Raw genomic sequence first — 25,070 nt, 5'->3', positions numbered from 1 at the left:
CATAAACACAAGTAATATTCTACATTCCCCCCTGGATAAAGGAACACTTCTAAAGCTGTGTTAGGAGCCGAGGGGGCGGAGGAGGGCCGGCGGCGGCGGTGGCGGCGGCCAAAATAAATGAATAAATAAATAAATAAATAAATAAATGAAAGCTGTGTTAGTTGCCTGGTGTTCTGCAGTTGACTTAATAGCCAGTGGTTTCTACTGTGTGCAGGGACTGTACCACAAGATATTAAGAAGGCAAAATAATGGTCTATGAGGACAAGAAAAAGCTCTTGATGAGATCATATGTGAATACTCAATGTTTTATTTATCTTTTTAGACTTTGTTTTTGGAAACAGGGTTTCTGCGTAGTGTAGTCAGAGGATTTCTTCTGTCCTGTCCAGCACCGATAAAATAATCATTCAGAGGCTTAATATTAATTATCAATTTTATGGCCTAATGGTTCAGGCTTCTCGCTAGCTAGCTCTTATATCTTAAATTAACTCATTTCTTTTAATCTATGTTTTGCCATGTGTTTTGTTGCTTTACCAGTCTGCTGGCATCATGCTCCTTGGGCAGCTGGCTGGCTGGCATCTCTCCTCTGCCTTTCTTCTTCCTGTCTCTCTCTTCAATTTCCTGCCTAGCTATAACCTGACTTGCCATAAGCCAAATGGCTTTATTTATCAACCAGTGAGAGCAACACATATTCACAGCGCACAGAAAGACATCCCACAGCAGCGTACGTAGCCCTGGCTGTCCTGTAAATTGCTCTGTAGACCAGGCTTCAAACTCACAGAGATCCACCTGCCTCTAACCCCCAAGTGCTGGAATTAAAGGTGTATACAACCACCACCCTGCTAATTGTAAGCATATTTAAACAGTATAATTTTGGGGGGAAAAGCTTCCTGATATAACAATCCCCAGTGCACAAGAAGGCATAATTATATGGAAACTCAACTAAGTACATGTGACCTTTACCATGAAGATGGGTTCTCTAGCTTAAGGATCTGGGATCTGGTGTGGTCTCTGAACAAGACAGCATAGAGATCATCAGGCTATAAAGTACATGTGACATCTCCCCTAAAGATGGGTTCTATTGACTGAGAAACAATCTAAAGATAAAGGCCTAGGGAGGGAGAATCTGGGTTAAATGTTCTGGGGGATTTGGGTGAGGTCCAGCTCTACAGCAGTGTTCTCAACCTTCCTAATGCTGTGACCCTTTAATACAATTCCTCATGTTGTGGTGACCCCCAACCATAACATTATTTTCGTTGCTACTTCATAAATGTAATTTGCTATTGTTAGGAATTGTAAATATCTGTATTTTCTGATGGGCTTAGGCAAACCCTGTGAAAGAGTCCTTTGACTTCTAGGTTGAGAACCACTGCTCTACAGATAGAGAAGGTCACTAGGTCATTAACAACATCCACTCCCAGCTTTCTGAATGGAAAACAAGTATTTATTTAGGAGACACCCATGCATGATTAACATTCCTGTTTCTCCAATGTTTATCTGTGAGCATGAGGACCGACCGAGTGCCCTCTACAAAGTGTGTGTGTGTGTGTGTGAGAGAGAGAGAGAGACAGAGACAGAGAGAGACAGAGAGACAGGCAGAGAGAGAAGGTGCATGCCACAGTGTGTATATAAGAGGTCAGAAGACAGTCTTCAAGAATCAATTCTCTCATTACACCAAGTGGTTTCAGGGGCTGAACCCTGGTGCTCAGGTGTTTGTGATGAGGCAAGTGCTTTTATCTACTAAGCCTCTGTGGTTCTAGCAAAATTTAAATTAAAACAGCAGTTTCAGTCTTCAGGGGATCTCTTCATTGCTTTATTAGGGTGTATATGTGGGGGTTGTTCATGTTATGGGGGTACATATATACACGAGCCAGATGTTGATATCAGATGTCTTCCTTAATTGCTCTCCACCTTTTATTTTGACATTTGTTTTTGTGTGTTTTGGTTGTGTGATGCCTCGTGGGTGCTGGGAATCAAACCAGAGTCTTCTGCAAGAGCAGCCAGTGCCCTTAAACTGAGGAGCCAACTCTCCAGCCCTATTTTTATTTTTAAATCATGTATGTTTGTTTGTGCCTGGGCAAGGGGGCCGTGCACATGTGTGTGGAGGCTGGAGGAGGGCATTGGATCCTCTAGACCTGGAGTTGTGAGCAACTCTGAGCCACCTGATGTGGTGCTGAGACCTGAACTAGTTCCTCAGGACAGTCTGACACACTCCTAACCACTAGTCGTTTCTCCAGCCCATAATAATGCATTTTCAACACCCAAGCCCCCAGAAGTGTGAGCAATAAATTTCTACTGCTCATGGTGATTACCTAGTCAAAATTATTTTAACACAGCAGCCTAACTGAACTCCAGAGACCCTGCTTGATTTTTATGGCTCATCTAGTCACCTTTCATATTCTTTGTTATGACCAACATCGCACTGCTCCATGTTGTCTTATGTGCTTCCACAGTAGCCTTTCAGCATTCTGAAGGCAGAGATTGGCTTTATAATAACAACATGGTGTTTTTCAGTAGGTGTGTGCTGGGCCATGAACACTTAATCCGCTCTTATGTTAATACTTAAACAAAATGCCAACGTTGGTCTAGGCATTGTAGCTCAGAGATAGGTTGCTTGCCTGTCATACATAAAGCTCTGGGTTATTTCTCAATACTGAAAAGAAAGAACCTACTTCACGTCTTTACTCCCAGCTCAAGGCCAGCTTGATCTACAAAGCAAGTTCCAGGGCAATCAGCTGTTACACAGAAAAACTTGCCTCAAAAAACTGAGAGAGAGAGAGAGAGAGAGAGAGAGAGAGAGAGAGAGAGAGAGAGACAGACAGACAGACAGACAGACAGAATTTGGAGGCTAGAGATCTGACTTGGTGGTTAAGAGCACTGGTTGCTCTTACAGAGGACCCAGGTTCTATACCCAACACCCACAACAGACTTCCTCTTCTGTTGTTCACTGGCACCTGGACAACTCCATGTATACACATGTGCTCATGCTTGCCTGTGCATGTGCACACACTATATTAAAAAAAAAAAAACCTCATCAAAGAATCTGACGCTATACCTGAGAAAAGAGCCAGGTGGGATTCCAACTGTGACACTTGCCATTTGTCAACAGCACTCAGGTAATTCAGGAGAAACATTGAATTTTGGATGCCTTTGGATCAGTCAGCCTCTAATATAGACAGTGGATAAAATACAATACCTGCTGTTGTTCTTGATATTTACTTCCACCATAAATGTCTATGGAAAATGGTAATGAACATTCATTGATGGTAGTTTTATGCTAATTCTTAGAACCAGGCATGGTTGCACATACCTATAATGCCATCACTTAGGAGGCAGAGGTAGGAGGATTGCCACTAATTTGAGGCTAGCATAGGTTACATGTTGAGCTCCAAGCCAATGGGAGCTATGCAATTAGTCTCTGTCTAAAAAGAAAAAGATAAATATTTTAAAATTCTATTCACGTGCATAAGAACTTTTTAAAGGAAACAAAAACTGGTAATATTATATTCTGAGAATTCTAAATTGATGGGAAACAAGGGGAAGTTTTGCATTTTTTGTACTCTGCCTGACAATTTAAATTTTGTAGTCATTTTGTAGTAAATTTGTCAAAACAGACAAATTCTCCAGTGAGAAAAAAACTTTAAATAATAGTAGAGAGGGAAATATGGCAAGCCCGTGGAGATCTGAAATTTAAGTAAACTCAAAAAACTATGCGGAGGTCAGGCGTGGTGGCTCAAGCCTGTAATCCCACCACTCTGGAGGCAGAGGCAGGAGGATCACTCTAACTTCGAGTCAGAGGCAGGTAAGATTTTTGAGTGAGGCCAGCTGGGTCTACATAGTGAGTTCCAGGGCTACAGAGTTAAGACCCTACCTTTAAAAAAAAAAGAAGCAAACCGAAGGAACAAACCCCCAGAAAACCAACTCTGGGAAGCAGAATTTATTCCTACAACTCCGGCCTCCTCCGTGGCCCCGCCCCTCCTCCTGGCCCCGCCCCCGCCCGCCCTTGCGGCCCCGCCCCCCAGCCCCAGAACTCCAGGCCGCCATTTCCGCGTTTCAAGCCCGACGGAGCGCGTCCGGAGCCCACAGGCCTGCCCCGGAGCGCGTAAACCCACACGCACGCGCCGCCCACGTCCAGCTTGCCAATCCGGAGGCGATCAGTTCCAATAATGCCCCGGAAGGCAGCCAGTGAAGAGGAGGCGGCCGGGGAGCCGGGCCCTGAGGAGATGGAGGCTGAGCGGCCGCGGCCGGTGCTGCGCTCGGTGAACTCGCGCGAGCCCTCTCAGGTCATCTTCTGCAACCGCAGCCCACGCGTCGTGCTGCCCTTGTGGCTCAACTTCGACGGCGAGCCTCAGCCCTACCCGACGCTGCCGCCGGGCACCGGCCGCCGCATCCACAGCTACCGAGGTACGAACCGCGCGCGCTAGGCCGCAGGTGCCGTAACAGGCCCGGCGCGTTCTTTCCAACCCCGAGCACTTTGTTCCTACCCACGACGTCTACCCCGAGAAATGCCCCGTGGCCCCAGGTCCCCGGCCGGTTCTGCATCCGAAGCCTTGACTTCGTGGTGACAACCTGGAGGGGCACAGACAAAGGCATGAACAGACAAGAGCCAGCCGCTGTCATAATTGCTGCGCTAGGAACCGGGTTCAGAGGGTTGTGAAAGCATGGGCAGAGTGCGGGTGCATCCAGGTAAGGAGCACGCCTCCCAGAAGGAAGGGAGTAGAATAAAAGTCAGCCCAGGGAGCGGACAGTTGTAGCTGGGAGATGCCTATGCGGGCTGGAGTCTTGGCCCAAGACTAGCAAACAGGGAATATTGGGTTGAATTCCTGATCCTGCTGCCTGTGCCACTGAATGCTGGGATTTCAGGTTGGTAAGAAGCCTGACAGTGTGAGCTGTATTGACCATACCACCATCCGTGGAGAAAAGTAATATCAAGGCCCTGCCTAGATGGTTATGAAGAGAAAGCCAAGCTGCTCTCGTGTGTAAAATCCCAAGACTCAGGCATGCGGCTGAGGCAACTTCCCCATGCCCTTTTGCTGGCTTGCTGAAAAGGGGGAGAAAAAGTTTAAAAGGTTATATTAGCCCTAGAGAAATAGGGCTGTTTGACATTGCCATAACTATATAGTGAAAAACATACCGAAATCTGGGTGTGGTAGCCCAGGACTCAGGAGGCTGAGACAGGAGGATTTCAGTGAGTTTGAGGCCTACGCAGCAAGATTACATCTGAAACAAACAAACAAAAAGAAAACCATGGCCTAGTATGGTGTGGAATTTGTAGATGAGGCTGGCCTCTCACTTAGAGAGATCCGACTTCCTCTGCCTTCTGAGTTCTGGGATTCAAGTCAAGACCTTTGTTACCAAGCCCAGCTCATACTGCTCTTGCTGAGCTTGGTTCCCAGCATCTCTGTCAGGCAACTCAGGAGTTCCTTGTAACTCTAGCTCCAGGGATCCAAAGTCGTGAGTGCCTGCACTCACTCAAAAAAAGAAAGCATCGTTCTGACCAAGCAGACGGTAGTGGTTTGAATAGAAATAGCCCCCTGTAGGCTCATGTGTTTGAATGCTTGGGGAGAGGCTCTATTTGAAAGGATTAGTAGGTGTGGCCTTGTTGGGGGAAGTGTGTTACTGGGGATGGGCTTTGAGGTTGCCAAAGCCAAAGCCAGGCCCAGAATCTGTCTCTCAGCCCGCTGCCCGTGGATCTGGATGTAGAACTCTTAGCAGCTCCTTCTCCAGCACCATGCCTGCCTGGATGCCGGCACTCTTCCTGACATGTTGACAATGGACTAAACCTCTGAAACTGTAAGCCGGTCCCAATTAAAGGTTTCCTTTTACAAGTGTCACTGTCGTCTTGGTATTTCCTCACAGCGGTAGGACATTGACTGAGACACAAACTAAAAACTGGGGCATTCCTCTTGCCTCAGCCTCCTGAGTCCTGGGATTATACATGTGAACAGAACCATCTACTTTTCATAACTATCCAGGGAGGCTCTTGAGAGAACTTCTCTCCTGATGGTGGTACATTTAATGAGCTCATGCAGATAGGCGTGGTACTACAAACTTGTAACTGGGAGAACAAGGTGGAGGCAGGATGATCAGGAGTTGAAGCCAGTCTGGGCAACATGATACCCTGATTCAACAAAAACAATAAGATGAAATAAACTAATGCTTCACCAATTATTTTTTTGATATATAGAGGAGAAAAGAAATTTCTTAGATGTTTGGAGATGTAGCACTTTTTTTTTTTTCAGTGCTAATGATGGAACCCAGGGCTTTTCACATGCTAGGCAAGCATTCTGTCAGGCTCTGTCTGGTCTGTCTCCCCCCCCCAAGTGTATGGGTGTTTCCCTTGAGGGTGTGTCTGTACCATGTGTATGTATGATGTGCCTACAGAGGCCAGACGAGGGGCTCTGATCCCCAGAAACTGTAGGTACAAAGGGTAGACACTCTGCGGGTGCTGGGAACCAAATCTGGGTCCTTTGCAAGAAGAAGTGCTCTTAACCGCTGAGCATCACTTGTCCAGCCCCTGCTTTCATGTATTCATTGGTTTGAAACAGGCCTCAGCATGTAGCGGTCTGTCTTTTACACCAAACTTCCGATGTTTGATGAGGAAGAACACAACAGGAAATCAAAGTGTCTATAGTCTCCTATTTTACATAAAAACTTGGGTTAATTCTGTATTTTCCAAGATTTATCTTTGCCTGATTTTTCCTTTTTTTTTTTAAATGTTGGTTTGGTGACTGCTAGAAATTGAACTTAGGACGCACTCATGCTAGGCAAGAACTCTATCATTGTGCAGTATTTCCAATCCTGTGCCTCATTTTATATAAAAAGAATTAAGGCAGGCCTGATGATGCATGCCGATAATGCCAGTGTTAGTGAGGCTGAGGCAGTAGGTTTGGGACCAGCCTGAGCTACATAGTGAGACCCTGTCTCAAGAAAGTTTTTATCAGTTTTGAGCTGGGTTTCTAGTTAGTACTAGGGCCGTTCTTGTCAGGTGGGAGGCCTGGGGTTCAGTGCCCGGAAAAACAAAACACTAAGTCTTCAAGGAGGTTTGTGTCCCGTGAAAGATTGCTGTATTCTGAGGGAGCTTTGCCTCCTTTCCTTTGCTGACGCTGTTTCCTCTTTCTAAAAATGAAGGTGTAATCTACACTTGAGGGTGCAGAGCTCATGGGCTTTGAGAGGTTTTGGCAGTTACAGCTAGGTGAACTGAGAACTTTTCTGTCACATGAGGATACTTCCTGCCCCTTCTCACTGAACCCCTTCCCTCCCAGAGTCAAGCTCTTGTCCACTTTTCACACTGTACATCAGTTTGCCTGTTCTTTTTTCTTTTTTCTTTTTTCTTTTTTTTTTGGTTTTTCGAGACAGGGTTTCTCTGTGTAGCTTTGCGCCTTTCCTGGAACTCACTTGGTAGCCCAGGCTGGCTTCGAACTCACAAAGATCCGCCTTCCTCTGCCTCCCGAGTGCTGGGATTAAAGGCGTGCGCCACCCCCACCCTTCTATGGCCTCCTAATATCAACATTCTGCTTTTACACCTCCTGGCCTGGAGTGGTGCTTCCCTGACCTAAATGTCGTCCTTTCCTGCCATGGTTGCAGAGCCCAGGCATGCTCTTTCTGCTTTCTTTCGCTTCCAGCATGCCATCTCCCTTCAGCCCTGCTTTCTCATGAGTAGGAATCATGGTGAGGAGTGCTGTTGCATGCTCCTCTTCTAGAAGGGCTTGGTTAGGACATTAAGCAGAGCGGCAGGCAAGTGTTTGCTGTGGCTTGGGGTAATAAACAGGTGCCTTACTCAGACCAGTGTGGCTTCTTAACATCCTCTGCTTGTGTTGACAGGTCATCTTTGGCTCTTCAGGGATGCGGGGACCCATGATGGACTTCTGGTTAACCAAACGGAATTGTTTGTGCCGTCCCTCAATGTGGATGGACAGCCTATTTTTGCCAACATCACACTGCCAGGTTGATATTCAATCTTACTTTTTTTTCTTTTGAAATAGAATCTAACTTTCTAACCCAGGTTTCTCTGGAACTTTGTAACTCATACTGACTTTGAATTTAGAGAAATCTTCTTGCCTCAGTTTCTTAAGTGCTAGAATTTGCAGGCCTGAGTCACCATATGGGCTCAATCTTTAAAAAAGATATTGGTGAGCAGTGTAATTAGTAGAAGATAGATCACTGGAGGGTGCTGGAGGTAGGCAGGGTATCTTTTTTTTTTGAGGAGGGGTGTTGGTTTTTCAAGACAAAGTTTCTCTGTGTAACAGCCCTGGCTGTCCTGGAACTTGCTTTGTTTTGTTTTGTTTTGTTTTGGAGCTGAGGATTGAACCCAGGGCCTTGCGCTTACTAGGCAAGCACTCTACCACTGAGCTAAATCCCCAACCTGGAACTTGCTTTATAGATCAGGTTAGCTTCGAACTCACAGGGATTAGCCTGCCTTTGCCTCCCTACTGTTGGAATTAAAGGCATATGCCACCACGCCCAACTGGTATCTAGCCTTTTAGTCTTGTCCTCTACCATAAATGAAATGGAAGTATTTTATTTCTCTGTCCTGTGTTGAACAAAGACAGTGGGTCTCAGAGCACCCCGGGCTCCTATGAAGTTGGCTGAGCCAAGGTATCTCTTTGTATGGTTGTGATAACCATTGGTTCCTTGGTCTAGTAACAGGCTTGTGCCCTGGAACCCAGAACAAAGGGAGAGTAAGATAGAGCCCTGTAATCCCAGTTACTCAGGAGGCGGGGGCAAGAGGATCACAAGTTCAAGACTAGCCTACAGAGCAAATTTAAGGCCAGTCTGAGCAACTTTCTGAGACCTCTCTCTAAGTGGAAAAGAAAGAACGCTGGGGCTGGTCATGGTGGCCATGCCCTTAATCGCAGCACTTGAGAGGCAGAGGCAGGTAGATCTTAGTTCCAGGCCAACCTGGTCTACATTAGAGAGTTCCAGGACAGCCAGGGCTACATGGTGAGATCCTTACTCAGGGCAAAAACCCAACAAAAGTAAACAACAGTGTAATCAGAAAAGAGACTTGAGGAGTTCAATTTTGCCTTATATGGCAATGACTGGTGACTTTATTACTTTTATTATTTTGGTCTTTTTTTTTTTTTTTTTTTTTTTGAGAGGGGAGGGGGATCTCATGTTTCCCAGGCTGACCTCAAACTCAATATGTAGCTAAGGATGACCTTGAACCCCTAATCTTCCTGCTGGAATTATAGGCATATGCCCCATGCCTGGTTTTATGTCGTGCTGGGGATCAAACTTAGAGGTTTGCGCACTCTTCCGGCCAGGCTAGATCTCTTGGTCCATTGTGAATGTACTTGCTTGTGCAGGTCTATCATACATTATGGGAGTAGAGGGCAGAGGGCAGCCGCAGATGTTATTTACCTAGTTGTGCACCTTAATTTTTGAGACAGGGACTTTGAGTGGCCTGGGACTCACTGACTAGGCTAGAGTGGCTGGCCCGTGAGTCCCTGGGACCCCCTTCCCGCTGCCCCAGCACTGGGACTGTAAGCATGTGCCACCATTGCTGGCTTTTAACGTGGCTTTAAGGAATCCCACTCAGGCCCTCGAGCTTGCACAGTGAGCGCTTTACCGACCGAGCTGTTCCCTCTGAGACAGTGTCTCACTGCAGCCACAGCCGTCCTGGCACCTACAGAGATAGATCCCCTGTGTCTGCCTCCTGAGTGCTTGCATTGCAGGTGTCTGCTTGGTCTGTTTTGGTTTATTGAGAAAGGTTTTGGAACTCTGTGTAGACCAAACTTCCACCATTTTTCCTGTCTCTGTTTCCTGAGTGCTGGGATTATAGACTTGTACCATCATGCCTGATTTATTATGTTATTTTAATTTTTGTTTGTTTGTTTATTCATTCATTCATTCATTCATTCATTTATTTTTTGAGACAAGGTCTTTATTGCCCTGGCTTGCCTGGAACTTATGTTTAGAAGGTTAGCCTTGAATTTAGAGAGATTTTGCCCCAACCCCCTGAGTGCTGTGGTTACATGTACGAACCACTCTGCCCAGTGAGTTCAAATAGCAGTGGTTGCCCAGTATCCAGGCATACACTGTTGGTTATCTGTTGCCATTCGACACTCACTCCCAAACTAACAAGACCGTTATTATATCTGTTAAATCCTCCAGTCTGGCTGAGCTTGGCTGGGCGGCGGTTTTGCTTACTGTTAGGACCTGATGCAGCTGTCTCCTGTTGGTAGTTGCCTAAAGCTGGGTCTCTTGAATGACATCTTAAGGCCTTGTCCCTCTCGGTGTGGTCTCTCCAGCAGGGTAGCCCAGAGCTCCTAAGAATGGACATACAGACATTGCTAGACCTGCTTAAGGTTTAGGCCCTGAGTTACCAAGGTCACTTCAGATTTGGTTAGTTGAAAAAAGGTCAGGCCCAGCGCTGTGAGACCTGCTGCAGTGACACTGTCGCACGTGCTCCTCTTTGTATTTTTCCCTGAAGTGAGAGTCACAAGTCCATGTCATTGGTGGTTGGTGGTGTCTGGCTCACCACGTGTCTGAGTCTGCCTCAAAGGACTTGGTTTCCTGCCTTGCAGTGTATACCCTGAAAGAGCGGTGCCTTCAGGTCGTGCGAAGCCTGGTCAAGCCCGAGAACTACAGGAGGCTGGACATCGTCAGGTCGCTCTATGAAGACTTGGAAGACCACCCAAATGTGCAGAAGGACATACAGCGGCTGACGCAAGAGCACTTTGAAAATCAGCCCCTGGGAGAGGAGCCTGAAGGAGTCCATTGAGATTAGTGGTCCTGAATCCAGCTTTGATGGTTCTGAGTCTTAATCCACACATAGGACAGGTCACTTTCTTTCCATGTAAAAATGTTTCATTCTCGGAGTAAAATACACTCCATTGTGTAAAAGAAAGTTAACTAATGTCACTGGGCCTTGTGGTGCTTAAGGATGAGCGTCACAAAAGGCCACTGAATCTGCCCTTTCTAGAAGCACTCATCAGAAGGCGTTTTTTATTTTGCTTCCTGGTAAGTCGGGAAGTTCTGTGTAAGGATATTTGTGTAAGTTCTTCAGCTGGGGTTGCAGTGTGCCCTTTAATGTGGAAATGCAGCAGCAAGTGAACAGAGGGCACCTGCCTCCTGCTCTTGGAAGGCTGAGAAGGCCCCAAGGCAGGGATGGACGTTCTTCGAGGCCCAGTGCCTAAGGTGACAGGAGTCTTCAGTCTGGAATGTTGGCCGAACAAACCGTCAGGTGCTTGGTGGGAGAGTTTGGAGGGTCTGTCTCTCTGAGAAAAGCCTTAAGTGTACAAGTAAAGGAACAGCTTAGCATCTTGTGTTTAGAAAGAACTTTTTTCTGATTTCCCATGTCTCAGCACTTTGTTGCTACCTTTTTTTTGTTGTTTGTTTTGTTTTGTTTTTTGAGACAGGGTTTCCTCTGTGTAGTATTGGTGCCTGTCCTGGATCTCGCTCTGTAGACCAGGCTGGCCTTGAACTCACAGAGATCCACCTGGCTCTGCCTTCCGAGTGCTGGGATTAAAGGCGTGCTCCACTGCCGCCACCTGGCTGTTTCTACCTTTTTTGTTGCTGTTGTTTATTTTATTTTTTTGAGACAGTGTGTCGTCGTGTAGCCCAGGCCAACCTCAGTCACTCAGTAGGTGACTAGCATTGGACTTGTGATCCTCCTGTGTCCCCGCCCCAGTGTTGGGAGCACATGTGTGCACCATGGCCTGCTCTGTCCTTCTCTTGTTTGGAGACAGGGTCTGATACTGTGGCCTGCCTCCTGATCCACTCCGGCAGCACTCTCGGCTTTAACCAGCTGGGCTGTCGGCAGCCACTGTCAAGAGTGTTTTTGTAACTTGCTGTCCGCACAGACAGAGAAGAGCAGCCTTGTGTTTCATTCTGGTTTTGAAGAGCTGTCTGGAGTAAGCCGCTGCTAGAGTGGGAGTTTAGGTTGCTCTGTCAGTCCCTGGCAATCGAGCAGGGCTCTGCATCTTCTCTTGGCAGGACCTGGTCACACTGATTTGGGGTGGGAGGGGTGGGGAGGAGGGGGCTGGTTTTGAAGCTCCACCCAGCCACACCCTCCCAACAATGGCTCACAAAGTACACAGTGGTTTTATGGATGGTCACATCATTTCTTACATATTCAAATATTCATATTACTTCTGTCGGACATTTCTATAAGATATAATTTTTGTTCCTTTTTCATTCCTTTAGTAGAGAAAAATTAGAGAAAGCTGGGTATGGCTGCACACACCAGAAAAGACAGTCCAACTGAAGGGAAGAAGAAAGGCCATGTGTACTCAGCTTCGTGTAAGCACTATAACGGTGCTCTCTTAGGAGGGCATATTTTGATTGGTTGAAGCTGTTTGTCGTAGCTGAGGTCATAGGGTATGTACTGTTTTGTATCCTGATTTTCATTTGACTTCATTTTTTTCTCTCCTTTTTGTTTGTTTGTTTTTTGGTTTTTTTCTTTTTTTCTTTTTTCTTTTTTTTGAGACAGGGTTTCTCTGTGTAGTCCTGGCTGTCCTGGAACTTGATTTACCAGGCTAGCCTCGAATTCAGAGACTGCCTGCCTCTGCCACCCGAGTGCTGGGATTAAAGGCGTGCACTAGCATGCCTGGCCTTCATTTAATGTCCTAATTTAACTTTTCCCCATGTTCCTACAAGCACTATGTAAACACCAGTGTGCTATGCTCTTCCTTTGAGGATGGCTGTGGAGTGTTTGCCAGCATCCTGGTCTCCTTGATGCTCTAAGATCAGCAAGTGACTCAAGGTTTCCCAACAGCCTTTTTGTGTCAAGCCTTAGCCTACAACATTCCGTGAGCGAAGTGGCCACATGCCCGTGTAGAGGGTGCCTGTGTTTGAGAAGTCAGCAGGCGCCGAAGTATTGCAACATTGGTTTTATGTTTTTAAACCTCTTTGTCTCAAAAAGATCTTATGTTTGTCTTATTAAACTGGAAGTTTGAATACTGTTCTCTGTGTTGTCCAAAGAGTGGAGACCTGTGGCTTGAGTCACGTGCTCTTCCTTTGGTGTCCTGTAAATGTGTTCTTCAGACTTCATGTTTTCTACCTTGAGTAGAAAAGGCTGACCTTTAGTACAATAAATGGTGCTAAGTGAAGGAAGCAGGTGTGTTGTGTTACTTTTAACAGGGCTCTTCCCTGTGGGAACTGAGATGTTTGCTGAATGGTGGCGGGCGGGGGGCAAGAAGCAAGGCCTCAGTTGTTTGTTTTTTTTAATTTCCCATTGTTTCGTATAGCTTCATTTTCCTTAAAAGAATGAAGTATCTCTGTAAAGCATTTAAACACTGAAGAAGATGGTGGTGAGATGTTCAGGTAGGTGTGGTGGCTCACTCTTGAGATTCTAGAACTCTGGAAGTGGGGCATTTGGATCAGGAGCTGGAGGTCTTCCTCTGTTCCACAGTGAGAGTTCCAGGCTAAGCTGAGCTTTTAAAGACCTTCTCTAGAAGGAACAGTTGGGTTGGAGAGATGGCTCAGCAGTTAAGAGCACTTGCTGTTCTTCCAGGAGACCGGAGTTTGATTCTCAGCACCTAAGTCAGGTGGCTCACAGCTGTCTGTAACTTAAGTTCCAGGGAGTCTAATGTCTCTTGCCTCTAGGGTCACCTGCAGTCTCATGCACATACCCACATGCAGACACACACAGCTATTTAAAATAATTCATATTGAAAACACTTTCTTTTTTTTTTGTTTTTTGAGGCAGGTTTCTCTGTGTAGCTTTGGAGCCCTTCCTGGAACTCACTCTGTAGCTCAGGCTGGCCTGGAACTCATAGAGATCCACCTGCCTCAGCCTCCCAAGTGCTGGGATTTAAGGCGTGCACCACCACCGCCTGGCTGAGGACAGATTTTTAACCTATGAAACAACCAAAAAAAGTAAGTGGTCAACATTTTCACAGGTAGTCAACACTGATAACCTGGCAGAGGGCACAGAGACATGCACTTGCCTATCTGTCAGGGGCCTGGGTGTGATCCCTAGCAACACACACACACACACACACACACACACACACACACACACACACACACACTTAGCACCGCAGTCCAGTTTTGTGCTGGTCACTGCCCTGCCCGAAACTCCAGTATAACCCCTGGCTTCAACACTTGCCTGCGTCAGCCCTCACCACACACTTGATAATTCATTGGCAGATATGCTGGCTAGTTTTATTTTTCCGTTTGTTTTTGTTTTTTCAACACAGGGTTTCTCTGTTTAACAGTCCTGGCTGTCCTGGAACTTGCCTTGTAGACCAGGCTGACCTTGAACAGATACCTTGGGACTACAGGTGTGTTCACCATGCTAGGCCTGAGATGTAGGTCTGTCAGTCCCAATTTTTTTTTCCCCCTTGAGACAGGGTTTCTCTTTGTAGTTTTGGTACCTGTCCTGGATCTCACTCTGTAGACCAGGCTGGCCTCAAACTCATAGAGATCCGCCTGGCTCTGCCTCCCGAGTGCTGGGGTTAAAGGTGTGTGCCACCACTGCCCAGCCAGTCCCAATTCTTACTGTTCTTTTCAGATTTAAACAGACATTGCCCAGTGGGTTTTTTTTTTAAGTTTTGGGTTAACATTAAATATCAATTTTGTGTTGTTCTATACACACACACACACACATACACACATATATATTTTTTACATGCATTGGTGTTTTGCCTGCATGTATATTTGTGTGAGGGTGGTGGATCCTTTGGAACTGGAGTTACAGACAGTTGTGAGCTGCCTTGTGGATCCTGGAAATTGACCTCTGAGCCATCTCTCCAGCCCCCTTGTTTTGTTTTTTTAAACACTGGTGAACTGTGAACCCTATGATCAAAAGCCACATGTATACTGGTCCATAAGTTTTTACTTGAATTGGGAAGGTGGACAAGTTTTGTGCCTGAGCGAGAAGTAAAGAGGACCCACGGGCATCATGCATGGAGACTAGCGAGTATGCAGTGACAGTCTTCCTGGAGGGCAGTGGGTAAGACCCGTCACAGTGTGAGATGGGCTCTCTTTTACTATACAAAATCTAGTGTCAGGAACTTAGGAGGATAAGCTGAGCAATGGAACACTTGCCTAACATGCCAAGCACCTGGCCTTGATCCCAGCATGGCAGAGAAATAAGGTTCAAAACAATGAACTAAAGATTGGCATAGTGGTATATGCCTTTCATCCCATCACTGGGAAGGCAGAGCCAGGTGGATCTCTGAATTCTAGGATAGCCTGGTCTACAGAGTGAGTACCAGGACAGCCAGAGCTATGCAGAGAAACTCTCAAAAAGCAAATAAATTTAAATGAAGTTTTTATATTTAAATTTATATTTAAATAAATTTAAATTCAAGTTTTTATATTTTATTTCGTGTGTACAAGTGTTTTGACTACAGGTATGTATGTGCACCATGTGCATGCCTAGTGCCCAAGGACACCAGAAGAGGGCATCAGATCCCTCAGAACTGAAGATAGGAATGATTGTGAGCTGCCCAATGGGTACTAGGAACTGCTGCAGTAAAGGTTCTTAGCCTCTGAGCCACTTCTCCAGACAGACTTTCTCTGTAGCTTTGGAGCCTGTCCTGGATCTCACTCTGTAGACCAGGCTGACCTCAAACTCACAGAGATTCACCTGGCTCTGCCTCCCAAGTGCTGGAATTAAAGGTGTACACCACCACTGCCCAGCTTGCTTTTCAATTAAAAAAAAATATTTTTTGAGACGTGGTCTCACTTTGTAGACCAGACTGACCTGCCCTGGAACTCAGTGTTTGTTCCCTGACTGGCTTTGAACTTGTCCATCAGCCTCAGCCGCCCGACAATGGCGTGTGACAGCATGCCCTGTGCACTTTTAAATCGTTTAGCACATTGTGTAATTCATTCCTTCTCCCAACACTGAAGGCAAAAATCTCTGGATTTTCTTCGCTTAAGCCTCACCAACACCCATTAGGTGAACGCATTCCAAGTAGCCATGGAGGTAAAGTTGGCCAGCCTTAGGGACTGACTGCCTTGGAACTTAGGACTCCCCGCCCTGGTCTAGGATTCGGGCAGCATGTGCTATCGAATGCAACCACCTAGGGGGCGCTAGCCAGCCCGCTCTCGGCCATGGGAAGAATGGCGCGTGCTACCGCACTTAGGCACTTGGGGGCGCTCGCTCGCCGGCCCAGAGTGGCCGCGGGCAGCGCCGCCCCTCACTAGGGAAGCCGCGGCCCTCCGCCGTGGGCTCAGTCGCCGCGCAGTCTCGCCATGGCTTGCTACATCTACCAGCTACCGTCCCGAGTGCTGGACGACCTGTGCCGCAACATCGACACGCTCAGCGAATGGGACTGGATGCAGTTCGGTGAGTGTGTCGCCTACTTTCGACCAGGACCGCGCCCATCCGTCTTCCCCGAGGCCGGGGGGTGCCTGTTTGGGACGCTGTTGCTTCGCTTTAGTTTCCAGACTGAAGCTGCCTGTGAAGCGTGGGTGGGACTCGGACCCAGGCTCCTGCTCGACTCTCACTGTAGCCACTTGCTGTGTTTTGTCTGTTTGTGTCTTGATCGTGGAGCTGTAGTCTCTAGGTTGTCTGCGCAGTTGTGCTCTTGCTCAGGCTGAGTGCGTTCCGGTCTCAACACTTTGCAGCTTGTATCTGGGGCTCTCTTTACTTCCCTGAAACTTGTCCTAATCTGTAAACAGCAGGTGACAATTATAGTCTCATTATACAGGTGTGAGAATAAAAGTTATATCAAGAAGGCTCCTTCCTACCTTAGTGTTGTTAGGTGGTTGATTTTCCATTCTTTCTGTTTTGAGACGGTCACACTGTGTAGCCCTGGCTGCCCTGGAGCTTACTGTGTAGAATAGGCTGACCTGGAACTCACAGAGATCCACCTGCCTTCCAAATGCTGGGATTAAAGGTGTGCACCGCTATGCCTGGTGATTGATTGATGGCAGTGAGGGAGCTGATCCTAGGGACTTGTGCCTGCTAGGCAAGCATACTACACTGAATCATACCAAGGCGGGTTTTTTGTTTGTTTGTTTGTTTGTTTTTTGGTCTTTTGAGACATGGATGGTTTCCTTACTTAGCCCAGGTTGTCTTAAAACTTGCCATCCTCTTATCTCAGCTCCTGAATGTGGGATTACAGATTTGAACTGTCGTTCCTTGGTGTCTTTTTCCTCTTCTTTATTTTTTTTGGATAGGGACTCATGTAGAATATCCAGGAGCTTGCTATGTAGCCAAGGATGCCCTTGAACTTCTGATCCTCCCACTTCCACTTTGGAATTGGGATGACAGGCTTGGTTTATGTGGTGCTGGAGATGGATCCCAGTAGATCACTGTACCAACTGAGCGACCACCCCCTCCCCTTATTCTTGTAGATCAAAAAGACATGGTTAACAGTTGTCATGCTTAGTTTTATGGTTTAAGTCAGTGTAACTTTTGTCACTTAATTTCCTAAATGAAGTAATATATATGTTCCATTGTTATTGTTTGCTTATTTTTTATTTTTTTATTATTATTTTTTAGATGTGGTCTTGTGTAACCCAGGCTAGCCTAGAACTCATTATATTACTAACAATAACTTTGAATTTCTGTTCTTCCTACTGACACCTTTCAAGTGCTGGGATTATGGGGATGTGCCACCTTGCCTGAATCCAGTTACATATATATTTACATTACTGGAGGCTTGGCAAGATTGCTCAATGGATAAAGGCTCGCAATCTCAAGTCTGTGGTCCTGAGTTCAATCCCTGGAGCCCATGTAAAGGTGGGAGGAGAGAACTGACTTCACAGAGTTGTCTTGTGACCACTACACATGAACCATGGCATGAGCACCCACACAAATCATGCATAAATACACAGCAAATTGTTTTACACTTTTGAAAGGTGGTTTTCACGCCTGTAGATGACACCCAGGAGTGATTGTTAACATGTTTCCTTTGATGTTTATTGTTGAACCGAAAAGTCTGTGAATCCTAAAATTAAAAAAAAATGTTTTACATTTTGTCAGATGTGGTATAGTAAACATCTATAATGCCACACTGGGGACATGGAGGCAGGGGGATCAGGAGTCCAAGGTCAGGTGCAGGTACTTAGGGAATTTGAAGTAGCTGGGCAAGTGAGACCTTATCTCAAAACAGAAGGGACAAAGTTATCACTCCCCAATTTTTTACATTATAAAGAATAGTGCTAATTAAAAAGAGTATATAAAATAGGTATGCTTGACACAATAATAAAGGGAGTGTGTACGTGTCCCTCCAGTTTGAACATATAACATGCATGTTAGGGTTCTGGTGTACCTCAGTGGTAGAACACTCAGTTAACATGTGGGAGGCCCTGGGATCTGTCCCTAACCCTGCAAACAAAACAGAAAATAAGAAGGAAGAAAATAAAAGAAAAGAAATCATAAGTAGTTTAAGGTGGTGGTCCTCAATTTGGGATTCCTTTTTTCCATAAGTAAAAATTGCCAACGTCTGGAGACATGTCTAGTTGACAGACCTTGGTGGATGCAGTAGGTGAACATCAGGGCTACAGTAAGACACCCCATAGGGCAGACCCTCAGCACAAAGCACAGCTACCCCGAGAGTCAGCTGGGATGGGGTTCAGGGACCCTTTGACCGAGGGAGACAAGAAGAGAGGGAGGGAGGGAGGGAGAAAGGAAGGAAGGAAGGAAGGAAGGAAGGAAGGAAGGAAGGAAGGAAGAAATACTGTAGGAGTCGTGAGCAGAAAGATGAACCGAGTTCTCCACAGGGATGAGCATTCGTAGCCTCCGTAGCGTCCGAGAGCGCATTGTCACACCCGTTGCTGCTCGTGTTTCCTGACTTCTTGACCTTGCAGCCCCACAGTGCTCAGGACTGTGCCTTCTGCTCCTCGTCTCAAATGCATTGAAGTGTAGATGTGTATGTCAACGATCCGGTCATTTTTGTACGCCAATCACACATGACAGATAGTCTGCCTTTTTTTTTTTTTTTTAAATTTCATGTGCATTGGTGTTTTGCCTGCATGTCTGTGTGAGGATGTGGGATCCCCTGGACCTGGAGTTACAGACAGTTGTCAGCTGCCATGTGGGTGTTGGGAACTGAACCTGGGTCCTCTGGAAGAGTAGCCAGCACTTTTAACTGCTGGGCCATCTCTCCAGCATCCCACGCCCCACAACCTGCCTTTTTTCTCTTAAAATACATCATAGGCATTTCACTTTGATAGACATCCTCTGCCATGGTCTATTGTGTCCTTACACTGGCCTCAAACTGGCGGTCCTCCTGCTCCAGCTTCTCTGAATATACCACACCTGGCAATGTATTCTTTGGATTTTCTCTTGAGTGTGCATTTTCGTTCTGCATCATTGTTGGAGAACTGGGAGGCTGGTGTTGGTAACATCTGGGATGAAGGGAAGTGGCTGTCTTCTCTTGTGCCCTCAGCCTTAGTCTTGGGGTGCCTGTGAGGATATCTGTTACCACCTGATTGTCCAGGGGACTCTGTGTCCCAATACTTGGATGCCCTATGGTGACTTGGAATATTTCCTGGGCAGTGACCAGCTGTGTGTGTGTGTGTGTGTGTGTGTATGTGTTCTTTAATTTTTTTCCCATTTCAGCCCAGCCCTGAACTACCCAGAGCAGGATACCTTCTGTTCTTAGAATATTAGTGTAAGAGGCACCCTTATGGCTTATGACTTTTTGGAAAAAAGCTTTATTAGGATATAATTTATGGGCTGGATGGTGGTGGCATGCATCTTTAATCCTAGCACTTGGGAGGCAGAGGCAGGCAGATCTCTGTGAGTTTAAGGCCAGCCTGGTCTACAGAGTGGGTTCCAGGCTACACAGAGAAATCCTGTCTCAAAAAAACCCAAAAAATAAAAAATAAAATAAAAAAGATACAATCCATGAGCTTGAGGTGAGGTGTGGCTCAGTGGTCGAGTGTGTGCTTACCCTGCCTAAGGCCCTGGGTTCAACTACTGGAGTGAAATAACAGAGGATGTGCGGGGGGGGGGGGGGGGGGGGGAGGAAGAAGAAGGGGAAGAGGAGGGAGAAGGGGTGGTATTGTGGTGCCACAGATGTGTAATCTGAGCACTCAGGAAGCTGAGGTAGGAGGATCGGGTGTTCAAGGTCAGTCTCCAGTATGCAGTGAATTCCAGACCAGCCTGGGTTATCCGAGGGCCTGTCTCAAAAAGCCAAAACACAAGCAGACAAGCAAGCAGATGATAAAACAAACAAAAATACAAACAAGCAGGGAAGCCATAATCAACAATCATATAATCCACATATTTAAATCAACGATCATGCAGTGCACATATTTAAATCAACGATCACGTAGAGCACATGTTTAAAGAGCACCTCGGTGGCTCTTAGCACATTCATAAGGCTGTGATTTTATTGTTATTACTCCAGATGGAAGCCTGTCCCCCTTCAATGCCACTCCTCACCCCTCCGCCCGCACTCCCTCGGCTCCAGGTGTTTCCTGTCGTAGTGTTTCATGTGAGTGGGACCATCCAGTATTCGCAGCCCTTACAGTCGGCTTCGCTTAGCAGCTCTTAAAGGTCCATCCCTGTGGTAGCAGACGTGAGCCCCAAGTTGCTTTCCTTCTCTTCCTCTGTCCCCTTCTCAGGCCTCTCTTACACCCTCTGTTTTCCCATTACTCTCCTACCCCCTCGTTTCTCTCTCTCTCTCTCTCTCTCTCTCTCTCTCTCTCTCTCTCTCTCTCTCTCTCTCACATGCTGGACAAGCACACTATTAATGAGCCATACCTCTTGTCCCAGTTTCTTTTTATACTCAAGTAACATTCCAGTATATGGACGTCTCACATTTTGCTCTTCTATTTTTCCATTGATGGCTATTTGGGCTCTTCTCAATCCTGGGCAGTCATGATAATGCCACGGTGGACATTTGTGTTCTAGCGTCAGTGTGTCAGTGTGGATGGATGCTTTCATCCCCCTTGGGTGTACACACATAGGCATGGGGTAGAGAGTTGGAGTGCACTCTGTACTGCTTGTTAGAGGGACACACTGCCAGTTGTTTCCCAGACAGACTGCCCTGGCTCACCCCCCCACTATCCATATAGGAAGGAGGGCTATTGTTTATCTTGCCAAAGCCTGGCCTGGTCTCTCTTTTCGACTCTTGCTTGTTGGCCATTTGCACACTCTTTTCCAAGAACTGCTCCGAATCTGCAAGTCCTGGAGATGGCAGAATTACCCACAGTCCTCTGAGGCATCACTGATGGAGGACATCAAGGGAATTACTTTGCAGGCCTGCCAGCCCTGGCCCTCTCACCTCCAGCTCCCACACCTCACCTCACTCTCCCTGCCTCAGCCGCCCTGGCCTCCTTTGGGCTTTAGATCTTTGTATCTGTGCTTCCCTCTGCCTGAGTTACTCTTCCTCCTGCCTGGCTTTGTAGTCTGTACTAGTTTCTCTTGCTGCTGTAACAAATAATCACAAATTGAGTGGCAGCTTCAAACAGCACAGACTGCTGACCTCACACACCTGGAGGCCGTTCCCTTGGCCGGTGGCGCCTCCCTCCATCTTCAAGGCGGCAGCACAGACTCTTCCGACGCCTGACCTGTGTTTCTCTCACCTCCCCTTTTTAATTCTCTCCTACCCTCCCCAACAGGGTCTCAAAGCCACCATCCCCAGCTCTTTGCCCTTTTTTTTTTTTTTTTGGTTTTTTCGAAACAGGGTTTCTCTGTGTAGCTTTGCGCCTTTCCTGGAGCTCACTTGGTAGCCCAGGCTGGCCTTGAACTCACAGAGATCCGCCTGGCTCTGCCTCCCGAGTGCTGGGATTAAAGGCGTGCGCCACCGCCGCCACCACCCAGCTCCCTCTACGTTCTTATCTAGTCCCCTTTGCAGTCTCTATGGCCTCCTCAGACAATGTATTCAAGGGTCTTGGGGTTTAGGGACCAGATGCTTTTTGGGGTAGACATTGGTCTGTCTGCCATAGTTCTGCCTCTTGAAGGGACCCATCTGTCCCCGCCCCAACTTCTCAGCCCATCACAGGTTTCACCTCGGTTCCCCTGAACATGCTCACCCTTCCCTTGTTCCTGCTTTGGCTAGTCTGTCTCTCCCTATAGCACATAAGCCATGTGTGGGGACTGATCCTGCCTCTTTCCCAGCGTCTGTGGAGTCAAGGACAGTGCTGGGCAAGCGGGCAGGTGCTCGGCATCCACCCCGGAGAATGACTCATAGGTGGGTGCCATCTTCTCACCTCGGAAGCTGCTCTGAGCCCCAGGCTGGGCCCCCCTTGAGGGTCAGGGTCGCTGGGCCCGGAGCTGGCTAGGTAGCTGCCAGCTGGTCTCAGGACTCTGGTTTTCCGTGCCCCGAAGGAGGAAGAACTTGGATGATTGTCTCTCTACGTTTTATTCTCTGCTGCTGAGTTATTCTAGAAAAGGGTGATCTTGAGCTGTGGTCCTGGGAGGGAGGGTGTGGGAAGATCTAAAGTGGTTTAGAAAACCCACAGCCACAAATGTGCATGCTCTTGGCTCTAACCCAGTGGGTAGCCTGTCCCTGGACTGTTTCTCTGCAGTCACAGCTGCACTCTGTCTGGACCTGTGTAGATGGGGTTCTTACCGGTCACCCACCTGGGAGTGTGCAGAGGGCCCCTGCAGGAGCCCCTTAGCTGGACCACTCTGCTTCTTGCTCACCAGTGCAGAGCAGTAACCTTTGTGCACTGCCTGGCTGTGTGACTTCAGGCAAGTGACTGCGTGTCTCTGAGCCTTTCATCTGCAAGAGGCTGAGGGAACACAATGGAGTTTGGCTAGTCAGGAGAGGGGCATTTGACCTTGGGGCCGGTCATTTCAGGACGCTGGGCTGCCCCTGCTCCGGAGGACTCTAAGGATGGGTAGGCTTTCCCCAGGATTCAGCAGTTAGCACGGAACAATGGCTATAACACATTTATGTCCCCATTACTGAGTGCCAAGTGTTATCCCAAGTGTCCCAGTGTATAGAGTTCTCTGGTCCTTGTAACCACCTCTGAGGTGGATGAGGAAAGGAGGCTCTGGGAGAGGTGACAGACCTTCCCCAGTGTCCAGCAAGGAGGTGCCCGGGAGGGTTTGAACCGGGGCTGCTGTGTTAGTCAGCTCTCACTGTGGCAAAACTCCTGAGGGTCGCCTTAGAAAGAGGGAAGGTTTGGCTCACAGCGTGAGAGATTGCAGTCCGGGATCTTTTGATTCTGCTTTGGCCTGTGGCAAGGTCTCATGGCACGGAGCTCATGGTCAGGCAAAACCACCTCATGGAAGGTGCTGGACTCCCATAGCTCCTTTGGGAGCACATCTCTGAAGGCTCGGAAGACTCCCCCCTGGGACCCATGCCTTCAAGCTCCTACCTCTCCAGGCACCAAGCTGGGGACCAAGCCTTTAGCCCGGGGCCCTTGGTGGGACACCAGATCTGAAGGGTAGTGTTCACACATGTGGGGAAAGTCTGGGAGATGAGCTGCAGGGAGGCAGCCAGCGGTTTCCTTGGGTCTCCCAGGTAGGAAGATGAGGAGGACTTTTCTCTCTTCCATAATGATCAGATTACTAACAGCCATAGCCTAGCAGGGCCCTTGGCAGCGACCGAGTCCCCGCCTGCCTCTCTGCCTGCCCTGCTCCTGGGTGCAGTATTAATGGATCAGTACCTTAAGAGATTTCAATTTCACAGGACTGAACTCTCCCTTAGAGAAGGCACCCTGGGGGTTCACTTCCTGTTTCTCCTGGGAGGAAATGGAAATTCACGGAGGGTCAAGGCTCTGGCAGGCCCAGCATCTCTACTGGGCTGGCTTTTCATGACATAACTCCTTCCTCTTTGCCCCCTGTGAACAGTGGGAAGGGGACTCTGGGCTGTTACATCACTTCCCGCTGGCTAGGAATCTGGTTTGGAGTTTCCAGTGACTAAAACTGCAACTCTGGAACTTTCCATTCCTACAGGGCACTTCTCCCGGAGGCTTTCTCTGAGGAGAGTGTCGTGGTCCTTCCTCATTTATCGACAGGTCCTTTGTGTTTATCCTGGCTCTGATGTCCTCCATGTTCTTTTTTTTTTGAAGCTGAGGATCAAACCCAGGGCCTTGCGCTTGCTAAGCAAGCGCTCTACCACTGAGCTAAATCCCCAACCCCGTCTTCCATGTTCTGAGCTTTATCTCTGGCCTCCCGTGCCCTGCTCGACACGCCTCCAAGCTCATATTCCAAACAGAAAAGCTCATGGAGTTTTGGTTTTGCCTGCCCTCTTTAGAGCTCCTCTAGGATTCCAGTATGCTTAATGACATTTTTCTTTGGTGGTGCTAGGGCTGAACCAGAGCCTCATGAGTGAGAGGCAAGCACTGTTCCAACAAGTACCCCACAGTCCCCCAACACTTGACTTTGTGTTCCCTAAATTCCCGCTCTATGATTTTTGAACTCTTGGCACCAAAGCCTGATTTTGTTGTTGCTGTTGTTTGTGTTTCAAGACAGGGTTTCTCTGTGTAACAGCCCTGGCTGTCCTGGATCTCACTCTGTAGACCAGGCTGGCCTCGAACTCACAGAGATCCACCTGCCTCTGTCTCCCGAGTGCTGAGATTAAAGGTGTGCGTCACCACCACCCGGCAGCTTGGTTTTTTAATTCCTCATTTTTGTTTGGTTTTGTTTTGAAGTACTGGGGTGGAGCCTGGGGGCCCCTGCACGTGCTAGCAGGTGTTTTTCCATTCAATTTTTGTTTGTTTGTTTGTTTGTTTGTTTGTTTGTTTGTTTGTTTTAAATGCTCCCCTTATGTCAATCGATTCAGTGGCAGGGCTGGGAGTGGTGGCTCAGGCTGTTAATCCCAGCAGATCTGTGAGTTCAAAGCCAGCCGGTTCTGCATAGTGAGACCCTATCTTAAAAACAAACAAAAAAAAAAAAAAAAAAAAGAAAGAAAAAGAAACAACAACAACAACAAAAAACCCCAGTGGGATGCTATGTCACAAATAAAGGCTGGAAGTGTGGCTCAGTGGTTTTAGCTGCCCTCTATTCATCTGCATCCTAGCCTGCTGCCCGGAGTTTCTCCATTTGGGGATGTGTCTGTGATGGAGACAAATGAAACTCTCTGCCTGCAGGGGGCTTCTGTTTCAGACGAAGTGGGCACAGTTCTGCTCCCCACTGAGCCTTTTGCTTTCTCATCCCAAGCAGAGACACTGCTGATACCCAAGGCTCCCAGGCTGCTGTCCCGTGGTCTTCCTCCTGCTGGGGGAAGTAGCCATGGTGACACCCGGGAGGAGCAGCGGGG

The 25,070-nt window shown here is 47.6% G+C and overlaps 2 protein-coding genes across 4 annotated transcripts in view; both read left to right on the top strand.

Moving 5' to 3' along the window:
• Positions 1-4,015: 4,015 nt before the first annotated feature.
• Positions 4,016-11,337, top strand: Vhl (von Hippel-Lindau tumor suppressor). Its single transcript, XM_028863943.2, has 3 exons — positions 4,016-4,401; positions 7,822-7,944; positions 10,527-11,337. The coding sequence occupies exons 1-3, from the start codon at positions 4,164-4,166 to the stop codon at positions 10,721-10,723; spliced, it is 558 nt and encodes a 185-aa protein (XP_028719776.1). The 5' UTR covers positions 4,016-4,163; the 3' UTR covers positions 10,724-11,337.
• Positions 11,338-16,074: 4,737 nt separating this feature from the next.
• Positions 16,075-25,070, top strand: part of Irak2 (interleukin 1 receptor associated kinase 2) — a 53,918-nt gene continuing 44,922 nt past the window's right edge. For all 3 annotated transcript variants that reach the window (XM_028863946.2, XM_037204263.1, XM_028863944.2), the window contains exon 1: positions 16,075-16,243. In XM_028863946.2, coding sequence (XP_028719779.1) covers positions 16,150-16,243 — 94 coding nt within the window. In that variant the 5' untranslated portion in view covers positions 16,075-16,149. The remainder of the gene's footprint in view (positions 16,244-25,070) is intronic.

This window comes from Peromyscus leucopus, chromosome 3, assembly GCF_004664715.2.
Source record: "Peromyscus leucopus breed LL Stock chromosome 3, UCI_PerLeu_2.1, whole genome shotgun sequence".
Taxonomy (NCBI): domain Eukaryota; kingdom Metazoa; phylum Chordata; class Mammalia; order Rodentia; family Cricetidae; genus Peromyscus; species Peromyscus leucopus.
Note: the sequence above shows the minus strand (reverse complement) of the source record. Positions and strands in the feature narration are given on the sequence as shown.